This window comes from Colias croceus, chromosome 10, assembly GCF_905220415.1.
Source record: "Colias croceus chromosome 10, ilColCroc2.1".
Taxonomy (NCBI): Eukaryota; Metazoa; Arthropoda; class Insecta; order Lepidoptera; family Pieridae; genus Colias; species Colias croceus.
This window is the reverse complement of record NC_059546.1, coordinates 2,849,527-2,869,816: the sequence shown is the minus strand read 5'-3', so window position 1 is coordinate 2,869,816 and position 20,290 is coordinate 2,849,527. Positions and strand designations below refer to the sequence as shown.

The following is a 20,290-nucleotide window of genomic DNA, read 5'->3' as shown; positions in this document are numbered from 1 at the left end:
ATTGTTAAAAATCAACTCTTGAAAACTTTACTATCAATATTAATTAATGTCGAATGACACTTCATAAATATAAAAACTTGATTGACAAAAAGGCTGGAGCCATTAAAGAGAAGAAGAAGAAGAAGATTGACAAAAAGTAATATCTTTGACTATGTGTTGTGAAAACTTACGACTATAATTTATAATGATTATCTAATGAAAATATACTGATGCATTTAACAGAATAACATGCAGTTCTGATCATAGTAGTTGAATTATATTTATGTGCATTAAATCCACGAATCAAGTACGTACTGAGGTAATGATCCCAATTACACTTATAATTATTAATTACAGCATTAATATAATAATGAAATTAAGTGTTTAATGAAACATGAATTCGGTGGAAATGTTGATTATGTAGTTGTTCAAACACATTGTAATTCCTTTACAGTTTTATAGTACCTAATCACACGTTTAGTCACTTTAGTCACTTATAGAACAAAGAACGACTTATCTTTATCGTAAAGTGACTCACAAATTAATCAAGACATTGAGGTGCTTTTCCACCAATAATTTGCGAGGATATATAGCGAGGAATGTGTTTTTAGAAACAATCATATAGCTTCATTTAGTTCGAAGTTTGAAGCGTTTAGCGTTTGAAGCGATACTATTGGTTATTTACAAACACATTCCTCACTACCACATCCTCGCACATTATTGGTGGAAAAGCACCCTTATTCTAAAAAAATATGTTGTGTGGTTTTATGAAACCACGGTAAAAGTGAAACTTTTTTTCACACTATAGACATTTAACTAAAAATAATCGCATTTGTACGATAATTATCGTACGTATCGTGCGTCACACGACATGCGCTACACAGACCAAAAAGTTTGAGACGATGTAATAAAAGTTTCACTTTAAAAAATATAAATATAATTTGTAAAACACGATGAATACTCTTTAACTAGTCATAGAGCTTGTGTATTGTGTAGTCATGTCATTATTGAAAAACCATATCTTTGTAACACTTATGATTAGACAGTATGAAGCTTATACAAAGGCAAACATTTTTACTTATTTTTTATTTTTTATTTTAGAACTACGTTAGATGTGCCCCATATTGTGATGTTCATAAATCTTCCCAGAAATTTTTTGTAAAGTAATTTGGAATAACTATGTAGAATATAAATATCTAAAATAAATCAATGTCAATTTATTTTAATGAGCATGGGCGATAATGATGTGTACTTATGATGATTAATGACTTATTGTAATATGAAAATTTACTAGTTATGTTCGCAATAAAACTCTATATTAAAACTGAAAAAACCACCAAAATGAATATGTATAGTAAAATCAAACATTTTAGCAAATTTACGCCTTGAACTTTATATTTTTCAACAATGTTTGTATTACATACTGTTAACTGTTAAGTTAATAGAATTAAATGCTGTATTATGTTATGGAACAAGTAAAAAACGGGGTAATTTTCATAGTATCCAATGTCACAATGCCCTCTTCCGGAGCTCCTACAATAAAACTTGCAATACATGGAATTATTTAAAATGCCTCTATTATTACTTGATCCGTAACAGACGTATATTAGATAACAAAATGTAATGTCAAATCAAAGCGACTATCTGTGTCGTCAGTTTTATGATACTCTTGCCTTGTCTTCACCTATAATAATTAATTATTGTTATTGAGTGAATTTAATTACAATACATTCCTTCTAACATTCCAATATAATTATCTTTGTTGACGTTTTTCAATGTAATTGTAACACAATTCAAGACAAACTCGTTCTGCAGTCGATAACCACTATTATATTAATTTCTTATTCATTGCAGTAAATTATATATAATTTGTTACATAGTGATATCTAAGAGCAATATATACAGTATTACTATTACTATATACATTTATATATCGTTACAGCAAATCATTCAAATACTAGTCTTTAATCTGTAATCGATTCTCTCATCGTAGGCGTTAAAAAGGGTATTAAAGTTTATTTGAATTTATATTTTGTTTTATTTACTCTCTGTATCATTTCCTACTAGCTTCCGCCCGCGACTCCGTCCGCGCGGAAAAATTAATAAAAATTGCGATTTATTTTTTTTCTACGTATTTTTCCGGGATAAAAAGTATCCTATTTTATGCCCAGGATAATAAGGTATAATTATACCAAGTTTCATCGAAATCGAACCGTTAGTTTTCACGTGATGCCTGAACATACAGACAGACAGACAGACAGACAGACAAAAATTTTTTTAATCACATATTTGGGTTTGGTATCGATCCAGTAACACCCCCTGCTATTTATTTTTTCAATATTTTCAATGTACAGAATTGACCCTTCTACAGATTTATTATATGTATAGATGTATAGATATATCTACTATATAAAAGTAAGTCGGGTTTTCCTTCCTGACGCTATAACTCCAGAACGCACGAACCGATTCCCACGGATTTGCATTCGTTGGAAAGTTCTCTGGCTCCGTGAGGTTTGTAGCAAAGAAAATTCAGGAAACATTTCAAAAGAAAAGCGGGTAAACCGGGAAAATCATTTTTCACATACAGCGCCTTATGTAACATTTCGTTTGGTATTTAAACAAAAGGTGGCGAAACGGAGTTCGCCGGGTTCGCTAGTTACTTATCTATAAGTTGAAGAAGTACATAATATGAATATGACATTTTTAACATAGTACATTTAAGGGAAAAACCGTAATCAACTGAAATTACTATATTTTTCAATATCCAGAAAAATAGATACAATTTGTGCAGAAATACAGGTAAGTATGTACCTAATCACAATATCAAAAAGAATGAATAAAACAAGAAGCAATTTTAATACCAATTAGTTTTGGTCTGTTACTATACATTGTAATCGTAACATGACTATCAATAGTATTCACTTCCCAACTATAAAGTCTTAACTACAATTACTGATAAACATAAACATTGATAAGTACGTAAAGTGCGTAATTACCGTAATTTGCAGAAAGCGGGAAACTTTACATGATAAGAATAACATTATACATTGGGAAAAAACATTCAAATGTGAATTAGGTTTTCACGTTATGGTTTAATGGACCATCGACAATTGAGACGAGGATATAAATTGTTTCAATAACCAGAAGTATATTGAAAGAAAATTCAGTTTTATACGTTTTCAATGTATCACGCTGATAATAACTCTTTTTATATCAAGTAAAACGCTGGTGGGCCTTCGTTGATAGTGGTTACGCATGAATGTAGACCCGAAGGCAATTAAAACTTTAACTCTGGCAGAGCACTGAAATATGTCCTAATGAATAAGAAAATTAATAGCAAAGTCAATTTCAATTGACACATATTTCAATTAAATATAAGCAAAAAAAATTGGTTGTCTGTAAAGTCGGTTTACTGCAAGTTTACTGACGATAGGTAGTTGAACGATTGTGCTTCTTTGTCGCTCGTTCCGCGCTCTCGCTCGCACTTCAAGCCTACATGGAACGCCTCAGATGAGTCAGAGCGAGGTAACGCCGCATGAGTCATGTTTTTTCGTGCGTGCAGCCGGCTTTATCGAATTGTCACGTCAAAAATCACTAATATAAGAACTACACTAATATAAAAACTATTAACGAAGCGCAGGAAGTGAAAGCACACATTTCTGAAAATTATTTAAAACTTTTTCTAGCAGTTCTTTCACCAAATCTTTTCCTTCCTTATCCTTAACGTAAGTTTAAGATGTGTCAAGGAAATATAAAAAAAAACTTGAAAGTATAATTTATAGACAACTATTATTTTTATATAACACTAGCGGTCCGCACCGGCTTCGCCCGTGGTACATATTCACGTTTTCTCTACATTAGAACCGTCCTCGTACTTCAAGGAATATAATAAAAAAAGTATTAACGAAATCGGTTCAGCCGTTCTCAAGTTATGCGCTTACCAACACATTTTGCGATTCATTTTTATATATAAGATTAAATTTTCCTTTAGGAGTAGTAAAGATCCAATAATTAAATTGTCATAATCTTTGACACTTCAAAAGCTTACAGAAAGCTGAAAGCTAATTGCACATTGTTTTGCTACTTATAATTAAAAAAATTGTGCAGATGTTGCAAGGGAAATTTAGAACATACTGGCTTGCTATATAAATTTGCATGTTACAACAATTCACATAAATGAATTTAATAAAATATAATTAAGTAAATTAGCAGAGTTAGATGAGCTTAATAAAAACAATAAGAAATCTACGTAATTTTTCAAAGATATAACGCAAATTCCATTGGCTAATTTAGTTATAATTTATTTATTTTACAAAATTATAATAATATGAAGTTGTTGTAAAATTAGTGAACATTTAATTTAAGAAATTATCATTTTAATCAATTTTTAATCCGAAAAACAGTTTCATTCAGTCAATATTTTTTTAACGGAGAAGTGATAAATATTTTTTTTATCTGTAGGTAAATATAATAATTTTAAGCTATAATATAATTTACAGTTTATAATTAATTTCGCTCTACATATTCATTAATTATCAAAAAATAAATAAAAATAACAAATCATAATTGCATTTCACACAATATTTTTAATCTATCCCTCATTGTCAAAACGCGATACACAAAAAACGACACAATTTTTTCAAAATAATGACGGTACAATTTATTGATAAACATTAACAATCAATACGTCCTAATTAACCGAAATGCTCATTAGTGTTATCGTATATTCACGACATCGAACGTATATAATAAATAGCTTGGTATAACATACGGTGAACCAGTCTGTGTTGAACAACAAGTAAAAATGTATCGGACAGCAGTGGTCGTGTTTATTGCGCTGGCGTCTTACGTGTCTTGCGGCGCGCGAATCAACCGAGTCCTTCCTTTGGACAAGCCTTGTGAGTACTTGTGTCTTCAGTGATAGTGAATGTGTAGTGGTACTTATCAACGGTAACGAGGGTGTCAAAGCTTTGCACACGATATCCGATGTTAACGCAATTATGTGCATTTAACCCGAATAACGTGAAGGCTGAATGCCAAACAAATATTTTGTTTTTATTTTTCGTTTAGATTATAGGTATTATAGTGAAGTAACAAACACATATAAAATAGATACTTAACGCCTTTGTCTTTTTCAATAATATTTAAATACCCTCTCTAAATTATCTATGTTCGATTTGTCAATTTAAAGGAACGGTTTGGCAAAATTGATTTCTTGTTGATATTATTTACTCGACATGTTTATTTGCTAATACACAATAAATAAAATAAGAAACTGTATCATTTGTTCTAAATTTAACGGATGCTTATAATAAAATGTGACGAATCGGTACACATCAGTAAATATGAATAGGTAAATAATAAACAAACCCACTCGTGTTACAGAACACTATATTTATAATACCTACATGAGTGACTATTTAAGGGCATCGATGACTCCACTGTTTGAATACTAACTTCTTTGTTGTTTAGTGATTTATTATGAATCCGTTAGGACATTCTCTTGCCACAGTATTACAATATGATTTCCTATTGTAATACTGTGGTCTTGCTAATAAACATAATACGCTACTGAAATTTTTCCTGCAACGCGAACGTAGTACAACTTAGCGGTTAAAATTTGACACTATTCAACTGACTATATATACCAGACAGACATACGTACTATGAGTAATCTTATAATTTATATAATAGCAACATCAAATTATATAAATAATAACAGTTACTTAAGTATACGTTTAAAAGTAATAGAATATAAAGATAGTTATTATTATTAAGAAATTATTCAAAAAGTCAGTCTATATTTTTAATTAACAGATAATTTAATTAATTAATGATCAACCTCGATGAGGTTGTTATTATGTGTGCCTATTTTGTCTTTTTCATAAGCTATCTAGCCATTAGTTATAAAAAATAACTGCTGTATTTACAAATTGAATATAATTGGAAAATCCATAATTTATAAATTACCTCTCTCTCATAGATATTCATACAAGTGTATCTGATAATTCATAGTAGGTATTTAGATAATTGTATAGATATACTAGAAGGTAGACATTCGTAAAAAAAAATAGTATACAGAGAAATGACAGAGAATCAGTCAGTCTTGCGTAAGTATTTATAACATTTTTTATATAATATTATGATGATAGGTAGTATAGTTATTATCAGTGGTAATATGTTCATTTTAAGAGGCCTACACCACCGAAACTAGCGCCACCGAACATTTTATTTTTTTACTCCTTAACCAGATCAAATTTAAAAAATCTAGCTCGGTACTTTGCTAGTATATTACTTGTAGTATTTTTGGTATTACTTTTCACTATTCTAACTGTTCATTATTCCAGAGAACTTTTGATTACCGCCAAAAGTGGCCACTTTTGGCGGTAATCAAAAGTTCTCCTAATTTACCGAATGCAAAATAATGAAAAGTAATACCAAAAATACTACAAGTAATATACTAGCAAAGTACCGAGCTAGATTTTTTAAATTTGATCTGGTTTAGGAGTAAAAAAATAAAATGTTGGGGGGGCGCTAGTTTCGGTGGTGTAGTCGCCTTAAATCAAAATATAATTTTTTTCTGACAATTATAAATAAAACAGAAAATATCCTATAGAAAACACGCTACGACGATTAAAAATAACCACCAACTTGCTACTTATGTAATCTGTGACAATAATAATTATGCTGTCGTTACAGATCAATTATAATGCTATCAACGTATGCACATTCGATCAGTTTTTCTTGTAAAAGGAAAAAACTTCTTAATCTTCTACTAATTACTAACGTATTTAGTCTTCATTTAAAAGATACGAGTACATTTTTTATGGGAAATTTAAAAACAAGAATATTATTTTATCATTAAAGATAAACAACACAACACATAAGTATAAAATACTAAATTAATGTTTTTTTCAATGAAATAAAGTAAGATAGACTTTTTACAGTCTGTGCAATCTAAATATTTTCTGTAAACTGTGTATTCCGAGGAATAACTTTCTTTTAAAAATAAATCTTCAACTTGTCTGCTATGCTTTAGGTTCTTTCTTTTTCTTAGCATCTTATAAAATATTTTTCTTTTTTATGTTCAGAATTTCAATATAAAATGTATATTTTCTTTTATTTTTAGTGGTGGGGGTTTACATTATTCAGAATCGTAAGTTGCTTTCTGTGTTCTTTGGTTCTATACTAATAATACTAATTACTATATATCTACTTTCTTTTGCTTGTAACCCGACCTCCCTCCCGACCCTTAGCATAACTTCTTGAAATACTTGAAAAACCTGTATTTTATAAAATAAAACAAGTCAAACCAATGAATATTGTGGTTGTTTTACAATTATTATTTGTACATTTAGATGTCATCTATGAGCTCTTATTAATTTAAATAATTAGTAAGTCAATTAAATTGTTCAGTTTATTTACTAGATACTTACTAGATACCTTACCTTCGCAAGCTTTTTAATGTACTAATTATAGCACATGCATGTGAACCTTGTTTTAATTCATCCATCAATCATACTGCATTATTTGACTTCCCATTGTTCACTAATTTAACAATATGATAATGGTTAAAAAATATTTATTAAAATCTAAAATGTGTACTTATAAACGATAATTTTATTTTTTATGTATAAAGCGAAACGTTCCTGAAACTGAACTTCATGACTAATTTCATTTGCATAATTATCTCTATGCATATTAACGGTTCATTAGACGAAAAATTTTGAGGAAATTCTTATTTCAATCTAGTTGTATTGTTTACCTAGGGCTCTAACTATGTGCTTTTCATTTCCTATAATATTTTGAAAGTCTTGAAAATGATATGAGCGTAAATAATTGGATGAAAATCTATATTTTAAATTTATTTTAAACTAAAGCCAAAACGGTTTCACATACCGGTTTTTGTGAACAATGCGATTAGCAAGAAACATGAGAGATACTGATCACGACATTGAAGTTAATTCTTGTTTCCCTTTGCTTTTCTCGAAAAATTGCGAAAATATCTCAAGATAATCGACAAGTCTCGACAATTACAAGCGTTGTTATTATTTTCTAAACTTTTAAATATATTTTTTCCATAGTAGATATTAAGAGACTAATATGTAGTTGATGCCTGCTCTTAGATTGTATTCTAAGAAATTTATTCTTACACAGCAGTAATTAGACTCGACAAACACCTGCAGTTTAGCTTAGCTACTCGCAATCACAAGTAAATCGTTGAGCATAAACGTCTCCACAATAACATTAGACAGTATTTTATGAATTATCAAAGAGAAAATCCAAAATAAACACGATATCAATTAATCATAATCGATAATAACTCGCCTATCGCACTAGTATCTCGAAATGTTGTTAAATTACACCATTATGTTTATATATGGGAAGTTAAATTATTATTTCAAAGCGTATTTTTGAAACATCATCTCTCAATCATTTAGATTTTCATCATCCTTGTACAAACCGTTTATAACAAAATAAGAACCTTGCAAGTTGCACCCATCGCTAACAAATAACTCATCATTTTTATTGTTTGAATAATCTGATAAGGGATGATTTGATTTATAAATGTATTATAAAACTAGTTTAATATTTCAGGTTTACACGTAAATAAATGCAATCCGGACAAAGTCCCGCATCCCGTCCTCCCGCGGGACGATCTAAGCAAGCCTGTGAACGAGAGATATCCCTCAGCTGTGCTCTTTGGAAAGACGTGTGGGGGAACCATCATTGGTGATAAATGGATCTTATCAGCTGCTCACTGGTAAGTTTCATTTGATAAACTAGCTGCTAGCCCCGGATTTGCCCGTGTCGTGACTGGATAACAAAATTGCTTATGTTACTCGGTACCTTAGCTCGGTACCAATATAGTCTTTAAGGAAAAGAAAATTGTCCGAATAGTTTTTGAATTAAATCGTAACAAACAATGACCGATGACAAAAAAATGACCAGACATGTAGTTGTTTGGTATTTTACAATTTCAAGGCATCACAGTACGCAAATAATTGAATGTCATAATATGTAGCAAGATTTTATGTATATCAAAATGAATACTTGTAGGTTCATAATATTATAATATATAAAGTATATACCATACAAAAGATACGTTTATCTTGAATGTAGGTATATTAAATATCAATACATATTAACACATTATTGACTACGTCAGTGGTTTTTCCATGTTTACCACAATTTATTGATCCCACGAGAATGGAATAGTTATAATTTAATTAATTTATGTGGTCAATTATATTTATGTTTACGTTGAGGACAATTTATTTATGTACCTATTTTTGAAATTATCCTTAAAATAAGGACAAATATTATTAAAAAAAATATTTATACTGTATATCTAGTTACTTAAGTTTATTCTAAAATAATATTTATTCCTGTTTGTCGTTTACACCTAAAGATATAAATGTTGGGGACTTATTGCATTGAAAGATTAGGGTTAGTAGTAATCAGTCAATATCAACCTTGTTGTAACTTGTATACAGTATACTTAATTACTTACCTACATATTATAAAACTCTTTAGTTAGTGAACATCTCTATGTGACGGAGAGCATCGCCGGACTTTTTGATAAGAAATGACCTTACGATAGCTTTTTCTTGGATACATAAAATATTATGTTAGTTTATCTTGAACAGGATAGTTTTAAAAAAAATATACATAAACGATAGAACAAGGAAAACAATAACTGTATAATTAACATTCCTATCGTTCATAAATATACCGGCAATAAATAATAATTAATTAATTTACAAGATATTATAATTTATACCTATTGGCTATTCAGACGTTGCGTTGTATGTATCCCCCCCCCCAATGATTTAAAATAAATGTACAATTTGGGTCCTTGTAAAAGCTGTAGTATTTATTGTTTTCCACATAGGAATAGAGTTATGTAACGTATTTTTTTCTAGGTTAACTGAACATGCCAGTTTTATTTTCTATACAATCTATAAGTCTATATGTATTATCTCCCAACAATTTAAAAAATCACAATACACACAGACATGATGGTCCTAATAAATTTGGCAATGAAAAGCGGTTTAATCGAGCGTTGAGGTAAAGCTGATTGCTATGTTAAATAGGTTTCCCTCATTTTCATATTGACTAAAGGTCTTTATATCTACAAATAAAACAATATTTATACTGCAATCTGAAAAAGTCTGACATGACAGGCTATGCGTTGCCCCAGTATGGCAAAAATACGCGGGTTCGAATCCCGCCATCAGTTAGAATGCTATAAAATACATTTTTTACATTTCTAGAGGCTCGGACATAGATTCTTAATTCCATTGGTTACAGTACTCTCTTCACAAGAGGGCGCGAAATATTGGCGGGAACAAACAACACTGAAGATGGCAGCGGAATCAAAGCCCGCGTAAAGAAACTGCACATTCATCCGCGATTCTCTGTTGGCCCCTACTGGCTGAATACAGATAGCTACAACATCAAACAGGTATTTTATAATTTTATTTTTTACGGTTATGACCTTCCCGGATAAGTTATTTTTTATTTTGGTTCTCATTTTGCTCGATTTTTTTTTTAATTACTCATTTCGAGTTTAATGTTGCAATAAGTTTTTTAATACACAATACCTTATGAATATGCCATTTAAGTAGGACACAAGTGATAACTGCGTTAAAAACAACCGACTTCAAACTTGCACTTGCAAAATTTACAAATACCTACAGACAAAAATGCTCATAAAATAAAAACTACTGGGCCTATCCGAATAAAATTTTTATGGGACCAATTCGACACCATCCCGCATCGAACAAAAAAAGAATCACGTAAATCGGTTCAGAAACCTCGGAGTAATCGGTGTACATACATGAAAAAAAAAATATACCGGCCGAATTGATAACCTCCTCCTTTTTTTTGAAGACGGTTAAAAAAAAATTGGCCTTTCACCATTCGACAGAACTTACCATACTTGATACTTCCTAATATTCTTTTTAAGTTAGTAATATAGAAAATAATTATAAAACTCAGAATCAAACAGATATCCAATATTATATTGTACGAAATTTATATTTTCATAATCTTTTAGGTAGCTGCGCGATGGGACTTCCTGCTGGTCGAGTTAGAAGAGCCCCTGACCCTTGATGGCAAGATCTTTGCAGCATCACGTCTAGATGACGCTACGTACCACCATCCTGGGGAAACCGTCGGCTTCGCTGGATACGGCACTGCTACACATGGGGTGAGTGATGGAGATTCAAATATTCTTAAACCCTGAGACAAGGTCACATCATTCTAAAAATAAAATACGCTTTAAGCTTGCGGTATTTTAAGTCGCAAAGTTATTGGTGTTAAAGTGAAACTTTTTGGTCTGTGTAGCGCATGTCGCGTGACGCACGATACGTACGATAATTATCGTACAAATACGATAATTTTTAGTTAAATGTCTATACTTAGTGTGAAAAAAGTTTCACTTTTACCGTGGTTTCATAAAACCACACAACATTTTTATTAATGTATTCAGGTTTATTATTAACAATGTGATAAAATAATGATAATTTTTAATTAGATAAACACAATATGTTTGCATAATATTAACTGAAAGGAAAAAGTAAATGGAACAACATTTCAACAAATTTTCCTTATTTTACCACATTATGTTGGAAATTTATAAAAATCAAACTTAAATTAATTCACATAGTTACATAATTATTTATCTAAAAAAAAACTATATATGAGGGGTATAGAATCAAAGGCAGCTATATCCACAACAAGTCATTTTTTAAACTGTGAATGCCATCTTATTCTTCATACTATTCCACATAAGTTCACAAAATTGTTTGGTACCTAAAACAGCTAAATCCCAGCCAAATTCCCGTTTAAAGAATCGGTTTAGAATCAAAGTCAGCTAAATCCACAGGGTTTGGAAACGAACACAGCTAGAATTGAGCTCGGCCAATCACAGGCATCCATTTTCGTAATGACAAGATGGCGGATTTCATACTGAACCGTGTTTGCGTGGGTGTGATTTTTATCGAAATTAAATAGGATTTTGCATAGTTTTCTTACTAAAAACGTGTTATACGACTAGTTAAACGTGTAATGGAAGTGCCTGTAATAGAAGCATTGCCAGGGAAAGGAAGAAAGCGCAAAAAACAGCCGGAGAAATGGAAGGCGAACAAAGCGAAAATTGACAGGTAAGCCTAGTCTAGTGATGTACTTAATCCGATGGAGTTCGATAGAATTTTTAACAAAAGATACAATTTTTTAAAGAATAGATGGAAGAGGTATATATTCTATGTTTAACATTACCTATAAGTTTAATGTTGTTCAGTTCGATTTCTATCAATAGATGGGTCCATTCCATTAAGGGTCCCGGGGATTATAGTGTATTGGAATTTAGGCGATAAGCTGACAACCTATAATTAAAGTACGTTCAGCCTGAAGCGATCGCTCTTTGTACCTGCTGCCTAGGCGCGTGCCGGCGCTTGTCAAAGGAAGCCGTCGCCGCGACACGTTCTGAACGAATATACTTTAAGCAATAAACTTCCACCTTCCTACCTTCAAAACTTTGTCAGACGTCGTATAAACTATCTATGAGATCGGTGACGCTCTGCCCACACCGTAAGAGATATAGGCGTCGCTATTTGTTTTGCAAGTATTTCATCTTAATGAAAATTGAATAGGCTAAAACAGTAATGGTTACGTTTGTTTTGTTTCACAGGTACTCGTCGCCATCTTTGCCTGAAAACATAACCTGCAATCATAACACAAAATCATTTGCGTGTAAACAATTGAAAATACTAGATCTAGTGCATTTTCACAGATCGTTTTACTCAAAACCCAACAAACAACATCAAGATGCGTTAATATTGAAGTGCTGTTCGGTAAAAAAAACAGCCAGAAAACGGCCTGTAAAAAACGTAAGAAAAAGCAGAGCTTTTTCGATAAAATATGCAATTTACGCAAAATCACTTAAGAAAGCCATTCCAGTTTGCCAGAAAGTATTTCTAAATACACTTGGGATAACGAAGTATCGTGTTCAGTTCGTCATGCAAAACTTCTTTGAATCTGGTCGGGTTCCTACAGAGAAAAGAGGCGGTGACCGTAAGACACAAAAGTTTGCAGCACAAAGACAATCAGTTCATAGTTTTTTAAAGTCTTTGAATTGCGTTGAAGCACATTATTGCAGAGGATCATCGCAGCAACGTAAATACCTACCTAGTGAGCTCAATATTAAAAAAATATATAAACTTTTTAAACAAGCACATCCAAACAGCCCAGTCAAATCATCTTACTTTAGATCTATCTTTAATCAGGATTTTAATCTTGGTTTTGGGAGTCCAAGGACGGATGTGTGCTCGAAATGCCTTGAACTTCAAGAAAAATTGAAAAACGAAAATGATACATCAAAGAAAAACCTACTGATGATAGAGAAAAGGATACACAAATTAAGAGCACAAGCATTTTTTAAACTACTAAGGGAAAAAGAAGGGCAAATGATTACATTCTCATTCGATTGCCAAAAGAATTTAGTACTTCCGAAAGTGCCCGACCAGAGCTGTTATTACAGCAGGCAGCTGTATTTGTATAATTTTACAATAGTCCAAGGATCATCGAAAGATCCTTTAAATAAAAACACTACATATGCATACATCTGGACAGAAAATGAATATGCTAAAGGTTCAAACCAAATTGCTTCTGCTGTATATGATAGGCTCAACAAAACTGACCTAACTGATGTAACCCACGTCCGTTTAGTGGCAGATGGATGTGCTGGCCAAAATAAAAATTATATAATGATTTCCATGTGCATGCGATGGCTTTTAGAAAACCGTCATGTAAAAAAAATGGAACTAGTGTTTCCCATCACAGGCCATTCTTTCATGCCTCCTGATAGAGTTTTCGGGAATATTGAAAAACAAATCCGAAAACTTGAGGTAATCACATCGCCAGAAGAGTACATCGCTGTAATCAGTGAACACTCTACAGTCACGCAACTACGTGATATACCCGTGCTTGACTGGAAAAGTTCAATAAATAGTATTGTTAAAACACCGGCTCAAATTCACTTCAAGATTTCTCAGTGCAAAAGATTTATTCTTCGAAGATCCAAAAAACAAGGAAGTGTGTTGGTACGTGGTGAATTATATTACAATTCTGACACGGGAAACCCCAAAAGTTTGTGTAAACCAGGCAAAAAAGCTGAGGATATACGACCAACAATAATTCCTAGCGGCATACAAGTGAATCCATTAAAGTTGCGAGATGTCAGAAACTTGCTTCAAAAACACTACGGTGACTCTTGGAAAAACCTGGCACATTAAGATATTTTCACGCCGTATTGAATCATTTAGACGAAGATGAGCTGCGGCTATTAGAAGAAAGGGGAGTTGAAGAGAACGATACTGTAGAAGATCTATGTGAAGTTCAAGAAGAAGGAGAGAATTTAAGTATATAAAATTTAATTCATAATAAAAATGATTTTATAAAAATGTTCTTTTATTTACTCAACTAGCTGACCCGGCAGACGTCGTCTTGTCCAGTAATCAATCCAACACCTACGCTACACCTACCCTATACCTGCCCTATACCTGCCCTACACCTACCTTACCCCCTATGTATTATTCTGGGTCTTCAGCTACCTACATACCAAATTTCATCGTAATCTGTTCAGTAGTTTTCGCGTGAAAGAGTAACAAACATCCATCCATCCACAAACTTTTGCCTTTATAATATTAGTAGGATTATAATTCGGTATCAATTTTTAAGCAATCGACGTGATAATAACGAATGCATATTTTCATTTCATTTTGGATAGAAAATCCTTAGATAAAGTTTAACTGCACATCACTATTCCTGTGACGTCATCACCAAAGAATTGGTATCAAAAACAGCTATATCCATTACAATCAGATTCAAAGACAGCTAAATCCTTTTGTTGGTATCAAATGCAGCTAAGTGATTTTAAAATTATCGCGTAAAAGTTTTAATTTGGATTGGTTTATGGGTGTGTGTTGTTCAGTGGTACCAACATTCCTAATACTTTTTTTAAGGCTTTTTTTACACGTATTTCTACAGTAAAAATAAAATAAGACGTTTTTTCTGCTTTATGAAAAAAATGCCTAGGTGGATATAGCTGCCTTTGATTCTGTACCCCTCATATCACAGACTAATAATAATATACTACGTATACAATCTATATCTTTATTAATTCACATTGTTGTAAGCATTTGGCTTTAAGGCTTAGTATTAAAATTTTTAAAATATTGTGCCAGACTTAGTTTCGAATTAAATCGTCCGTTTGTAAAAGATATTCAATTTAGTACATCGATTTTCAAACACTAGTAAATGAGATAATCTTTATAATTAATATATAATTTCAGGACGTAATGCGGCCAGACATGCACGCGATGGATTTAGAGGTGCTTTCTGACTCGGACTGCGGAGAACTGGTGGAGTACGATTCACAGGACATGCTCTGTGCCACGGGAAGACCGCCTCGTTATGATACTGCTTGTAATGTAAGTATAACATCTATACTCTATAGTCTATAACTATATAAAAAAGTAATACATATTTCCTTTCCAAGATTCAAAGACACCAAAATTGTCGCCTTACTCCATGACGTGCCCCTTAAATTTTACTTTCCACACACACGCCTAAAGAAGTTTCACTTCAAAAAGGTCTTATGAATAATCTATACTCAAATAAGCTGAAGCGTTTGTTTGCTTGAAAGCGCTATAATCTCAGAAACTAACCTAGTTTCTGCAAAAATTTGCAGGTCCGATTTGAAAAATTTTTGCAGTTTTAGATAACCCATTTATAGGTCGAGGCTCTATAGCCTATAGCACTATATATCATCATGAAAAGATCAGGACAACAGGACGAAGCAATACAGGTAAAAAAAGCCGCAGGTACAGCTAATAAGAATTCTTATGTTCTCCAAACATACACTGGCCTCCTTTGAAGGTTAATAACCGTACCTACTGGTGAAGTGTTGTTTGGTATATGCGTTGTCAAGACTGGTTCTCAAAATGCCGGTTACATCGCGATGACCTTCATTGGTGAAGTTGTGATGTGAATAATGTATGCAAAATTAATTTAAACTTCGATTCAGATTGGTATTGATATTGGCCTAGTCTGATATTAATTTTTTACTTGAAGTTTAACAAACAAACAACACCAGTCCCTAAATCTAATATATAAAAATCAATGCCACTTTTCGTTGTAATTCCATAACTCGAGAACGGCTGAACCGATTTCGATAATTCTTTTTTTATTATATTCCTTGAAGTACGAGGATGGTTCTTATGTAGAGAAAACGTTAATATGTACCACGGGCGAAGCCGGGGCGGACCGCTAGTATTCCATGAAAATTTAGCGCAGGAATTGCGACCAAGCAGTTCAAACTGACACAATCGGGGCTGATAAATAGTAATATTACATTATAAAATTTTTAAATCCGTTAGTGAAGCAGTTGCAAACCTTTTTATTATTTTTCTCTTTTATTTCAATAACTTCATAGGTACTACTTATGTATATATAGATGTGCTTTTGTATTATGTATATAACTAGGTATATTATATTAATTAATGTTTCATTTTCTATTCTAGGGCGACAGTGGTAGTGGTCTAATCGACGAATCAGAGAAGCTTATTGGTGTAGCTTCATGGGTTGAAGACGACGCGCGTGAATGTAGACCAAAGGCCAAAATCTACTTCTCCAGGGTATCTGCTGCCAGACCCTGGATTAAAGAAATAGCTGGCATTTAAGCCGCGTCTAAACCAAAGATATATTATAGTACTTAATTTAAATATTTTTGTAGATTGGTGATAGCCAATGAAGGCAAAAAATTTTCTACGTCTTAACTGCAATTTGCAGTCATATGACATTCCATATTAGGATAACTTAAAATAATTGTTATTTTAATTATAAGTGACCATAAATAGACGTACAGCCATTTTTTCTGTTAAAATTTAGGTACTACAACAAGAATGCGAACAAATAGTATTGGTTCGCTATTGATTTGTATTGTAAGAAACTAAGCAGAACTCATGACATTAGGAATCAAAAGTTTAAAATTTTAAAAGTTGAGCTCTAACAATGTATTAATTGTAAAACATGTCGAAGTACACATTTGTTGTTTATCTTGCGTAGAAGTTGGAACTAGCTAGTCATTTAAATTTCACTTAATTATATTCGAATCCACTAGAAACAGTCGTTTCTATTTAGGTATAATAAATCTATAAACACGTAAACCAAACTTTACAAGGCTGTTTATACAAATAAAGCTTATTACTGACATTTTCGTGGCAATTAAATAATATGCCAATTGCGAAACCATTTTTTATATAGAAGTTGGTTGAAATTCCATTTTTATACAATATACCTAGTGCATTCGGGGAATTCCGGATGTCGGGTAATTTGTAAAATTCTGAATACCATACCATGTTAGTTTCATCGTTTTATTGTGTATAAACTCAAACTCAAACATTTATTTATTCAATTAGACTTCTTCCAGAAGCACTTTTGAATCGTCATTACATTCTTTAAATTTATAGGTACATATACTTACCTAGTGAATATAGTAAAGGTATCGCACGGAAACAAACATCTATCTATATTTGTTTAATTAATCACTTTAATACGTATAATTTTACATTATTGCATTTACCCCGTCATCTGGAATTACCCTAATGCACCTGAAACTATCTGACGCAAATATAAGTACAAATGAAGGAGATTCTCTGATACACTGAAATATGTAGATATGTTTACTATGTAGGTACCAATATGTTCTGTTCTATGTTATAATTATTACGATAAATATTTCAAAATTTACTACTTACTTAAAACATATAAATGTTATAAAAGAAACAGATACAAAAAAATCTTATTACGTATAATAAATAGATTTGTACAAATTAGTTACTAATGATTTATGTTAAAATAAAACATACGTATTTATTTGACTATTTTATTTGAGACCTTTGCATGTTTATGGTATAAACTGAACATAATCTTAATCATATCATCATATTTTGAATGGAATATTAATTTAATAAGAGTTCATATAACATATATCTGTCTTATGCTTTTCCTTTCCTTTTTCCATCCAATACCCATCTTTTTTTCTTCGCTGAAGACGGATGAACAGAACTTTGATAAATCGACATTAACTTAACTCAAACTCAACTCAAACATTTATTTATTCAATTAGACTTCTTTTAGAAGCACTTTTGAAACGTCATTACATATTTTAACATTTACCACCGATTCGGAAAGCAGTATCTACGGAGAAGAATCGGCAAGAAACTCCATAGTTGCTCTTTTTAATCATGTCAGTTTTACAATTTAATTTTACAAAATACATTATATGTGTTATATGTACATTATAATCATAATATGCCAAAGAACTGTCCTGTGGTTTTTACGCGACAACCCTCCATGGGTTTTTATCGTCCATATATTCCTTAATACTGTAATAGGCTCTCTGAATTAGTACATTTTTTATATAAGTTTTAAATTTAGAACTACTGAACTCTTTAATATTATGAGGAATTCTGTTGTAAAAGCGTATACCTTGACCCATAAATGAATTTTTAACTTTAGCTAGCCGGAAAAATGGAATTTCAATTTTATTTCTGTTTCTTGTGTCATAACAATGTCTATCTCCTACTTTTGTGTGTAAATAAGCGTTATTGTGTACATATAAAATATTATTAAATATATACTGCGACGGTACAGTAAGGATACCAGTATTCTTAAAGAGATCTCTTAGTGAGTCTCGAGCACGCAAATTATATATAGAGCGCATGGCTCTTTTCTGTAGTATAAATATATTTTCTATATCTGCACCCCTGCCCCATAGTAGAATTCCATAGGACATAATGCTATGAAAGTAGCTAAAGTAAACCAATCTAGCCGTCTCTTCATCGGTGAGATGCCTTATTCTTCTCACTGCATATGCAGCTGAGCTGAGCTTAGCAGCGGTGGTGGTAATATGGGCCCCCCATTGTAGCTTCTCATCTAGTGTCAAACCAAGAAAAACAGTAGATTCCACAGGGTATAATACCTCCCCGTTTAAAATAATATTCCTTTTCACCTTTTTTACATTTGGGAGGATAAATTCTACACAATTTGTTTTTTTTGCATTTAGTAGTAAATTATTAGCATTAAACCAATCGGATATGCGTGAAAGAGCAGAGTTTACTTCGTCAACATTTGTGTCATGTCTATCCACATTAAATATTAATGAGGTGTCATCTGCAAACAGTACTATTTCACACATATCCTGCAAATAATAAGGTAGGTCATTAATATACACTAAGAACAAAAACGGTCCTAAGATAGATCCCTGCGGAACACCTATGTTAATCGGCGCACCGCAAGATTTCTCTCCATTAACGACAACGGTTTGTACCCTGTTCTGAAGATATGAAGCTATAAGATCCTGAGCTAAACCTTTGATACCATAAAAATTTAGTTTCCGTAATAGAGTGGAATGTTCTACACAGTCGAAAGCCTTAGAAAGGTCGCAGAATATCCCCAAAGCATTCTTTGAATTTTCCCATGCTTTATTCAATTATTTATTCAATTACTTTGGCCACAATAAACATACAGTAAGGAAACTTCATACAAAACGTCCGAAATGGCTCACGCACACAAGCAAGCATGTTTACGAGTATCCTAACAGTACTCAAAAATAAGGGTCACCCACAGGGTCACCTCACACCTGTGTAATTTAGGTGCCAATAATAAGATGAATAATTTCGTGAAATCTCTGATATTCTCATTTTACTGCAACATATTACTTCCACTAACTATGTAACATACACGCACAGACATAATGTTTATATATCTGTGCATATACACGGTAACATAATATTACCCGCGGCTTCCCCTTGCGTTGTGTTGTTATCACGTTGTTATGAAGCTGCCGCCAAAGAAGTGTCACGGTTAAGATAGGAACTAAATTTGACAGGTCAACCATATTCTTTATGGACAGGAGTTGCCCCTCTACAACCGTGACTTGAGCTCGATACAAAAATTAATGGAGGTTTTCCAATTACAGCACTAGAGCGCATTATGCGGCATAATGCTTAACGTTGAATGTGCAACAGCAACGCTTAACGACAGCAACGCTTCGCACAATCGAGCACTCTTAAAAGTAATGCGCGTGATGCGTGCAATCGATGCCAACTCAGTGACAGAATTTTAATTTTTCTCCTATAAATTCGGCATTGTGCGCCACTGAGTCTATGCTCTATTATGGTCTGTAATTGGAAAACACGGAATATGAGCTGGCATAGACATAATAGTTGTGTATACAACT

The 20,290-nt window shown here is 32.2% G+C and overlaps 1 protein-coding gene across 3 annotated transcripts; it reads left to right on the top strand.

Moving 5' to 3' along the window:
- Nucleotides 1-4,740: 4,740 nt before the first annotated feature.
- On the top strand, nucleotides 4,741-17,170 carry LOC123694753 (scolexin B-like). 3 transcript variants are annotated; one of them, XM_045640309.1, is made up of 7 exons: nucleotides 4,745-4,877; nucleotides 7,109-7,135; nucleotides 8,578-8,743; nucleotides 10,294-10,447; nucleotides 11,042-11,194; nucleotides 15,339-15,476; nucleotides 16,569-17,170. In XM_045640309.1, the coding sequence occupies exons 1-7, from the start codon at nucleotides 4,784-4,786 to the stop codon at nucleotides 16,725-16,727; spliced, it is 891 nt and encodes a 296-aa protein (XP_045496265.1). In that variant the 5' UTR covers nucleotides 4,745-4,783; the 3' UTR covers nucleotides 16,728-17,170. The 3 variants fall into 3 exon arrangements, with proteins under 3 accessions (XP_045496266.1, XP_045496265.1, XP_045496264.1); XM_045640308.1 differs by having other exon boundaries at nucleotides 10,279-10,447; XM_045640310.1 differs by lacking the exon at nucleotides 7,109-7,135 and having other exon boundaries at nucleotides 4,741-4,877; nucleotides 10,279-10,447.
- The last annotated feature ends 3,120 nt before the right edge of the window (nucleotides 17,171-20,290 follow it).

Excerpts from the sequence above, each read along its gene's own strand:
- LOC123694753 (XM_045640308.1), top strand. The coding sequence starts at position 4,784 with ATGTATCGGACAGCAGTGGTCGTGTTTATTGCGCTGGCGTCTTACGTG. Across the intron at positions 7,136-8,577 it reads GGTTTACATTATTCAGAATC|GTTTACACGTAAATAAATGC; the intron begins GTAAGTTGCTTT and ends TTAATATTTCAG. Across the intron at positions 8,744-10,278 it reads ATCTTATCAGCTGCTCACTG|TTCCATTGGTTACAGTACTC; the intron begins GTAAGTTTCATT and ends ATAGATTCTTAA.